Source organism: Pteropus vampyrus, unplaced genomic scaffold, assembly GCF_000151845.1.
Source record: "Pteropus vampyrus isolate Shadow unplaced genomic scaffold, Pvam_2.0 Scaffold173, whole genome shotgun sequence".
Lineage (NCBI taxonomy): Eukaryota > Metazoa > Chordata > Mammalia > Chiroptera > Pteropodidae > Pteropus > Pteropus vampyrus.
In genome coordinates, this window is record NW_011888954.1 from 2,672,144 (window position 1) to 2,681,568 (window position 9,425).

The 9,425-nt window shown below is 43.3% G+C and overlaps 1 protein-coding gene across 1 annotated transcript in view; it reads right to left on the bottom strand.

Annotated features, from left to right (window-relative positions):
- Nucleotides 1-9,425, bottom strand: part of CAPN13 (calpain 13) — a 51,332-nt gene that overhangs the window by 34,400 nt on the left and 7,507 nt on the right. Inside the window, exons 2-4 of the mRNA XM_011370750.1 lie at nt 7,637-7,715; nt 5,987-6,102; nt 728-864 (exon numbers count right to left, since the gene is read on the bottom strand). Of these exons, the coding sequence (XP_011369052.1) occupies nt 728-864; nt 5,987-6,102; nt 7,637-7,715 (332 nt within the window). The remainder of the gene's footprint in view (nt 1-727; nt 865-5,986; nt 6,103-7,636; nt 7,716-9,425) is intronic.

A 9,425-nucleotide genomic window follows, 5' to 3' on the forward strand; every position in this document is an offset into this window, starting at 1 on the left:
TCTGTTGAGTCAAAGTAACCCAAAGAGACTAAGTAAAACATGTGAACTGGGGTGTTCATAGTCCTTGAGCTTGTTGACACCAGAAAATAGCCCCTGAATCATGGTGTTTGAACCATACACAAGCAACTCCTGCCCTACACCCCCTGCATAAATATAATCCCACAGCAGTCACACCAGGCCCCCACTACCCCAATCTCACTTTGAACTGTCCCACCTCTAGGTCTCTGCTCAAATCATTCCTGTTGTTGAGGATGCCTCCCCCACATATCTCCTCTCCCCCTGCTGAAAGTCTACCCATCCTTCAAGGCCTTACTCAATGCCACCATCTCTGCATAGCCTCAGCCTGACTCCCTGTGAGTCTGAAAGTTAAGACTGCTTTCTCTCTCTTCTGCCCTCTAAACAGACTATGACCATGATGTTATATTTTATTTGGGCTCTTACACCAGCCCTTACAGTAATCATTGTCAGCACATGTCTCTACCCTGCCTACCCTTCACTATGTGCCTCTGGGTTCCTCCCAAAGGCCCCAACACAGCCTTACACACAGTGATTATTTATGGTGGATGCCCAGGCGGCAAATGCTCTGATGCTTCCAGGGGCATCATTTGCATTCAGTAAAGCTGCCAAAAGTCTCAGAGCCAACTGGTGGAGGTATGTATTAGGGCACACAGCTGGGTAGGCAGGGCCAGCGTCAAGGCCCTGGGCTGAGGGGTGAGCCTATCCTTACTTGGCATAGGCTTTCTCCAGCAGGCAGGGCCAAAATTCTTGGTTGTTGCTGAGAGGATGCACAAAGAGGTACTTCTTGTTTATGACAGGCAGGCGATCATCGACCACCACTTCCACCCATTGGCCACATCGCCAGAACTGGAAGAGAGATGAGTATATGGCTTAGTAGAATCAAAGCAGGAGGGAGCTCCTGGACCCTCAACCTATGCCAAAAGATAACCATGTGACCTCCACAAAGCAAAAACAAACCCTACCCAGAATAAATCTCATCCCATGTTGATGGAAAGGGGATAGGCATATCATCTCCACTGGCAGATGGAGAAAATGAGTCACAGACCAAGTCAGTCAAGAAAAATACTGACAGAGAAGAAGGAGGCTTGGAATTTAAGTTGACTTTGCTACTAACTCTGGCCTCACTTTGGCAAGTCCTTTGCGAGTTCCAAACATGAAATGCTCCAGGTACAGCTTCTGCACAAACTGGCAGTAGGAGAAGCAGATGCTGAATAACAGAGGAGGACGGTGGACACAGATGCTGTCATAGGGGAAGGAAGGAGAGCCCACTGGGAGCTGAAGGCTTGAGGGAGGCAGGGTCTAAGCAGGTGGAGAAAGAGATAGAGAAAGCATCCCAGATGGTAAGGACAGCGTGGGCCAAGGCCTGGAGGCCGAATGATGAGAAGTGCTCAGGAGGATGGAGCAGTTACAGCTTCTCCCTGGCCCTGCCATCAGAGCAGCAGAGACGAAACCGGCTGGTGCCACTACTGCTAAGAGTGCAAATGAAGCAGATGTTCCTCTCCAAAACAGACTGTTTGAATCTTCAGCATTCTACTCTTATTGGTTCACCCAGGACATTGCCAAATGAGGAAAATTTATAACAAAGCCAGCCTTGTGGAGCTTCTTCAATGGTCCCTGCTGTGCTGGATAAGCAGCAGGGCTTCCGGCTTCAGGTCTGAGCCTTGGTGAAGGCAGGTCTCTGACAGGTGTGCTCACAGTAAAGCCAGGTGGATACAATCTATCACCTGGCTCAGCAGTGACAGGAAGCCGTCCACGTGGCCTTTTCCACGGCTGGATGTCCCAGGTGTTGGGCTGTTGCATCAACGAAAGACGTACTTTCAAAGATGAGATGGAGACCAAGACAGAGATGTCAGTGGAGATAAAGCAAAGATGTTTTCATGGTCACCGATGAACCGGAGCACTGCAGCTGGTTCTGGTGCAGATGTGGATTCATGTGCCTGTTGCAGTAACAGACGTAGGCAGCTGCACTTGAGAGCCACCCAGGCTGTTATAGGGGGAGATCATGATATGTGACTAAAGCACCAAGGAAAGCTAACCCCAGCTCCTAGACGGAAGTACTGAAAAGACAGCCCAATCCGGATTTGGGTTTCGTGGAAGAGCAAATTGTAGAAAACAGTATCCAGTCGGTGGAACTGTGCTTGAGTCCTGCTTTCACCTTTAGTTTCCTGAGCGACAAACATTGGGTAAATCTCTTAAGTCTCCATGTTTCAGTTTCCTCATCTGTCCAATGATGGTAGGAGTAAGAACTACCTTGCAGGGCTGTGATTCGGATCAGACGAGATCGTAAAAGTGATATTATAGTTTTGAAAGCAAGAACTGTTTTTCAGTAGCCTTTTGGTTCAGCACCTAGGATAGTGCCTGGCACAGAGTGGGCCATCAAGAATGAGTGAGTCCTGGCTTGAATGAGCTCCTCTCATTGGTTCCCCCTTAGAAATCACTCTCACCCCCATCTTCCCACACAAAGCTTGTTCTCCCTATACAAAGAGAACATCAGATAAGATCACTGTTCCCTGAAAGGATGCAAATGGCCTGACTAGTGGTTAAGAACGAAGCCACAGACCTGTCTTTCCTTGTTCACCTCTGTGGATGAGGAGGGCTGGCATCTGGATAATGTCTGCACCCTCCAAGAAGCATGTTGGTGCCATTTTGCCAACACCCGAGTATCTGAGGGAAACCAGAAGTGTTTTGGGCAAAGTGAACACATTGCCTGGGCACTGGGTCCTTTCCAGAGAGTGGTGCCCAAGGTCAGAGTGATGAGAAGACATGTACAGAGGTCAGCACTGCAGCTCTTTATAGGGAACTGTGAGACTTTCTTCAACACCCAGAAGAGCAGAGTTTGTCTTCCTTGGCTTCAAGTTGTCCCAACCACCCGAAGCAAAGCTCAGACACAGCTGAACTCAGCATCCTCTAGCTCATTCTTCAGTGTGATCCTGGGACCAGCAACAGCAGCATCACCTGGGCACTTGTTAGAAGATCTCGTATGCAAATAATTGGACTCAGGAAGAGAGAACAGGATAAAAGAGGATGCTTGGAAATAATGGAGGGAAATTTAGCCCAGCAGAAAAAGGAGGCAGGTCTTCAGAATAGAAAGGCTTGCTGAATTCCAGGCAAGATTAATTTTAAAAAGGCATAATCTAAACATATTCCAGAGAAATTTCTGAGCACCAGGGAGAGAGAGACTGATACACTTGCAGTTTGAAAGAACATGCTACATACAAAGTCAAAAGCATAGATTATCATTGGATTTTTCTTCTGCAACATTAGAAGCTATAAGACAATGGAATAAGGTCTATAGACCCCTGAGAAAAGGGAATGTAATCCAAGAATTCTAAACCCAACAAAAATATTCTGAAGTAAGAGCAAACGAGAAAGCCTCATGTAATCTGAGGAAATTATTCAAAGAACTACTCTTACCTACTCTTACTTAATGAAGATGAAATTATAATGAAAGCCTTAAAATAAGGGAAAATGAAGAGTGAAAGAAACAATGGTGAACAATAAATTTTAAATATGCTTTGTACAAGAAACATACTTATAACAATAGTAACAATGAGATTGATAATGAAGAGACGAGCAAAGATAGAACAGGAAAATGTAAATAATAGGAAGCTGGAGCAGCATTATGAATATCAGATAAAGAGGAATTTAAGGCCCAACGAATTATATATAAGAGAGATATTTGTAAGCTTTTATTCCAATAACCAGATAGCAAGAACATAAACTTTGACATCAAAGAATATAGCAGGAAAAGTGTAAAGCCAGAACATCTATAAATGTAAGAGGAATCCTCCAAACTGTAACTTTGGGGAAGAAATTCAATTCACATTGCCTCTTTTAGAATATGACAAATCACACAGACCAAAAATATAAGCCATGATAAAAGAGATAATTGCAGATAATACTATATGCAAATTAGAGAGTTCGATTCTACATATAAAACCCATGATCTTTAGATAATATATATTCTTCTTGTATGTCCATAAAACATTTACAAAAACTATGATGGACTTGGTCACAAACAAAATTTAGCAATTTCCCAAAATGTAGAGATTTATTATATTTTCTGACCATAATTTAATAAATCTAAAACTCTACAACCAACAGATTACCCCCTATAAAACTTAATTAAAACTAAAAACATATTATTTTCAAATTAATGAAAGTAAGATATTTTATATCAAAATCTATAGGTATGAATAAGGTCCCAGAGGAAATGCTAAAGTCCTAAGCTTCTATCATTAAAAAAAGACTAGGAATTAAGTGTGAAGTTTCAGAAAATAACAACAAAATTCAGGAAAAAAACAAAATTAACAAAGAGAAAGTAAACGGGAATTAGTGGAAATAAATTGAAAGAAATTATATAGAAAACAACCCCCAAAGAAAGAATAGACAGACTAGTAAAAACGATAAATTAATTAATTCATTCAAAAACCAGTACAATAGACTGGTCGGATTAAGAAAAACTAGGTTAAGAAAAAAAGAAAAAATAAAAATATAGAACTGGGATTGATAAAGAAGATTTAACTACAGAGTAAAAGAAATTAAATAAATTTTCTGAGAATCATATAAGCAACTTTTTGGCAATAAATTTAGAACTATAGAAGGAACAGTTGGCTTTCCTGGCAAAAAATAAACTTCGAGAATTAACTCCAGAAGAAATAAGAGTCTCAAGTAGATCAATAGCCATTGAACACACTGGAACTGTTAAAGAAATCACTTTTAAAAAGGAGATAGGTCCAGAGGCTTTAACTATTATCTACTTTCAAAAATCAGACAACCAATGGTTAGCACCATTGTTCAAATTATTTCAGATCAAAGTATATAAAGCTCAGTGGGCTCACTTTAAAAAGTTAGCATAACTCAAACATAATATAAAAAACTAGACTTCAATTCTACATATGACATAGATGCAAAAATTCTAATAAAATTTTTAGCAAATTGAATCCAACAGTGTATATAAGGAACAGTGTGCCAGAAAAGCACGTTACCAAAATCCAGAGAAGGCAGGATTTTGCTACTCAGAATTGTGAGGTTCTAACTAATGTGACAAGGCCAAAGAATAAAATAAGTTCTGTAAATATTAAGAGACAATATTATCTTTATTTGCAGATAATATTAGATAACTAAAAAAACCCAGACTTCACTAAAGAAAAAATTAGAATAAATAAAGTAATTTGGTAAGGTGGCTCCATAAAATTTAATATATAATGAGCAGTTGCTTTTCTCTTTCCAGCCACATCTAGTTAGAAATGAGGGGAGAAAATTCATTCACATAAACTATAAAACTATAAAATATTCGGGAATACTTTTACCAAGAAGGGCACGGCACCAATATGAAAAGATAACTAACTATAACATTTTATGGAAGAGCATAAAACTAGTTCTGAATAAATGGAAAGCTAGACCATGTTTCTGGGAAAAATATTTAAAATAATAAAAATGTAATTTTTTTTTCAAATTAATATGTAACTTTAATGCTGCTCCCTTCCTCATTACAGCGGCTTTCCTTTTTAATTAGACAAAATTATTTTAAAAATTCTCATTGAAGAATAAATGTGCAAGAATTACCAAGATATTTTTCAGAAAAAGAATAATGAATAATGAAGGAGAACTTATCCTACCAGATGTTACAACTTACTCTAAAGCTACAGTCATCAAATTAACAATATGAGGCACAGGAATAGACATAGACGAAAAGCTCAGTGATGTACAGGGTTCTTGATCAATGACTCTCTTCTTTTGCTGATTGTTTCTGCTTTTTAAAAAATTTACTTGGAAACATTTTAACTGTTGTATTTCCCACGTTGTCAGATCATGAGCTCAAGTTCCTTTTCAGAGCTATGCAGAGTAACTAACATACAAGTGTCTCTTCTACATCTCACGCTGCCAGACCCAGGGAACATTCAAGAGAGTCCCTCCGTGTGCTCACAGAGAAACCCATGTAAGCGCATCCCAGCAGCGCCCGTACCCGGAAACGGAAAATCCCTGCATACTGGTGGTCAAAGCTTTGGTCCATCAGGATCTTCTGTAGATCCTTGGGGTTCTGTGTCAAGGAGCCCAGTGCTGCCAGGAACCAACAATCTCCTGTGAGGGGACATGAGCCAAGCATGAGAGGTAGGTAGGACACACCTGGAAGCCCCACTCCGTGTATTTCACAGGTCTTCGCTACCAGAGTCCACATACCTTCTTCTGAATAATGATTTTTTTTTTTTTTTTTTGTCTGAGAAAGGAGACTTGGGGGAATGATTGACTGGATGATTCCAAGTGATAAAGAAAGGGTTAGAGGTGAATGGTGGTTTAAAGGGGTCAGGAAAGGCCCAGCCAGGCTTCGGCAGGGCTAGTGGGCCAACTTGCTTTCTGATTCTCATTTTGCCAGAGGCGTCCGGAGCTAAAGTTACAGTGAGTTTTGTTGTCAGCACCAGTGGCAATGGTACTCTTACAATTTCAGAAAACAGGTTGGTGCTTTTCTTTGCTAATATTTGCTCAGCCCTCACCCGTATTGGGGACCACATAGGAGTTCTCTCCTCATCCCCCTTGAGGGACACATAGCTTGACTTTCTCCTTGGATGTCACTGTGGGCCCTCTGATCACGAGTATCATCCCTTCTCCTGAGTCTTCCCTCCTTTATCTTCAACATAATCAATTATTTGAATGTCATTTCATGTCGGGCACTGTGCTGGGTGCAGAAGCCACAAAAACTCCGCCCTCAGAGTGGTCCCTTCTCCAATCGGGTGAAGCTCTACTAGGAGGGGGTTTCTCCAACACTGAAAACAAGTCATGGAGGCTTTTATCGACTTGGCCCAAGAAACCATGATTCCACCAGGTGAAGTCCAAGTACAGGCATAATTTGTAAGCTGACATTTTAAGGACATAGAATCTGTTCTCAGAAGAGTTGCTGTCTTATTTTGCTATCTCCCATCTCCTTGTCCACTTTCCTCTCCCAGCCAGTCCTGCCCCTCCACTCCTAGGCTCTTGCTCAGGGGTTTCTCCTGGCCATTCCTGATACCACTCAGGGGTCTCCTTCAAGGCAGGCCCTCCTCTTCCCTGTCCACACTGCTTAGCTGTTAGCCACAACTTTGCCCTCTGGCTAGCTGGTAGGTGGGAAGGAGTCGAACAGCCCTGATTCAAACCCAGCTCTGTCACTATTGCTTATGTGATATTAAGGAAATTATTTTACCTCTCGGACCCTTCGTTTCCACATATATAGAGTGGGGATGCTGCAAGGCACAAAGGAAATTGCATATGCAAATTATCTAGCACAGCCCTTGCGGAAGCTCAATAAATGTTTACTTCCCCTTTCTTGGTCTCTCTTTCCCTCCCATCTTCCCAGCAGCTGATGCCTCTCTCTACTCAGTGCTCAGACGAAACCTTGTATCCATTTTCTCCATTTCTTCAATAATTCCTCATATCCATTGCTAAGCCGACTTGCGGGGTATAGGACTGGCTATGAGCTGTCTGTCTATCCACAGCAGCACTGAGAAGGCTGGCCTTGCCCTCTCAGCAGCTGGGGCAGAATTCTGAGGGTCTGGGTGGACACCCCCTCCCCCTCTCCCTATCTGGAGGCTGACTTTGAGCAGCCTCTCTCAATCCAGGGACGGAAGAGAAGTGGAGTTTTTACCTGCCTCTCCTTGTTGGATGTCAAATCTACTTGCACCTTCCACGATGAAGTGAGGCTCTGATTTACCCTCTAATAAATCCTTAGGAAAGAGAGAGAACAACCATGAGCATCTTTCATTTCTCTATGTCCTAGTATAGTTCCCAAGACATCACTCACTTCGTCCTTGAGAGGTAGAGGTTAATTCTTAAATAGGTGCTTAAAACCTGAGTTAGAAAACTTCCCTCCATTCTTCAAGTTTTATTGCTATCAGGAAGGCAGATGTCAAAGGGGTGAATATGTAACTGACGAGACAGGCAATAAATATATAAGCAAATGGCATGAAGAGATAACATAAATAAGGATTCAGAGTTCTTACATCAAATAGTCAGCTACCTTGGTCCTAACAAGCGGTTTTATTAAGAGGTTATAGAATAGCAAAAATCAAACAACAAAAAAAAGATACATGTATTAAAAGAAACTTTAGAACATAATGAAGCTTTCCTGTGAAATGTCACCTCTTAGAAGTTAGCGTAGGCCTCGTGGGCTCCAGGTTCATGTGCTATACGAGATGCAAGATGGGCATTACTCAAATCTTTGTCTGCCTCATGGCTAACTCCTAGACTGATTCTTGAAGACCCTGGGCCTCTCGTCTCAGGTGCTGTTACTCAGTGCCCAGTTCTTCCACAGCCCCCAACACACCTCGTGCCTGCCAGCCACAGAGAGGGGGCCGTTAGAGGATTCTGCAGGGCTGCAATGTCTGGGGAGAATTTTGGGAACTCATAGCAGACTTGGGATGGTGGGAATTCCTGAAGGAGTTCCACAGGCACTTTAGGGGAACACTGGGCCAAAGGTCTGGCTCCCGCACCAGCCCTGCCAGGGACATTCCGCAGCATCCTCTCTGTGCAGCTCCTTCAGGATGTCCGTTGCATACGTTTGCATCATTGGGCAATTGTGCCTGCATCATTTATTTTCACATTAACAAATAAGTTCCCAGAGAAAAGAACTGCGAAGTGGAAATAGATGCATTTACCCAATGGCCATGAATGTATAGAGTCCTGTGCCTGTGAGACCTGCCAGCCCTTTGTAAACTATCAGTTTCTTGGGGGAGCCACCAAGAGGCAAACAGAGTGTATGCACATCTTGCAAACATGGCAGTCCAGCAGGTGCCTAAGGGGGGATCATCTCACTACTCCCCCTCCTACTACCTTCCCTACAAATAACCGGCCCTCTCAGATGGTTCACTGGGACCCAGGCAATTCGGGGTGGAGGCACCAAGCCCGGCCCTCTGCTGTCCCCATGGCTGGGTGGAACTTGGGGGTGTCTCCAAGCCAGTAGGGCAGAGCTCCCTGCAAGGCCATGGAGGGAGCAACTCGCCTAGCTTCAGAACAACTTGGGGCACCTCAATGGCTTTAACTGTCTCCTCCCCTTCTACTGGAAAAGAGAAGTAAGGTTCGAATGGAGGCCTGCTGTCAGTGAGCAGATGCCGAGACACTCCACCGTGGGAATTAAAGAAGCAGGTGGAGGCCATGGGGTGTTTGGACCAGGAACAAAGTCAGTGTTGCTCAGCTTTCTTGAACCACCCACAGCAAAGCTCTTCTTCACTGTTTTTCTCTGGTTTCTCCCCAGTGGTGGGCAGAGGAGGGGTGTGTGTGCTTGGAGTCAGCTCAGACAGACTTGGTGTGGAATCCTGCCCCGCGCTGCTCCCCGGGTGACCCTGAGCCACTTCCGTTCCTCTGCTGAGCCCCAGTTTCCTCAAGTGTAAAATGGGAAACTGAAATGATAAAGCGGTCGAGGCACCGGCTGCCGTTAT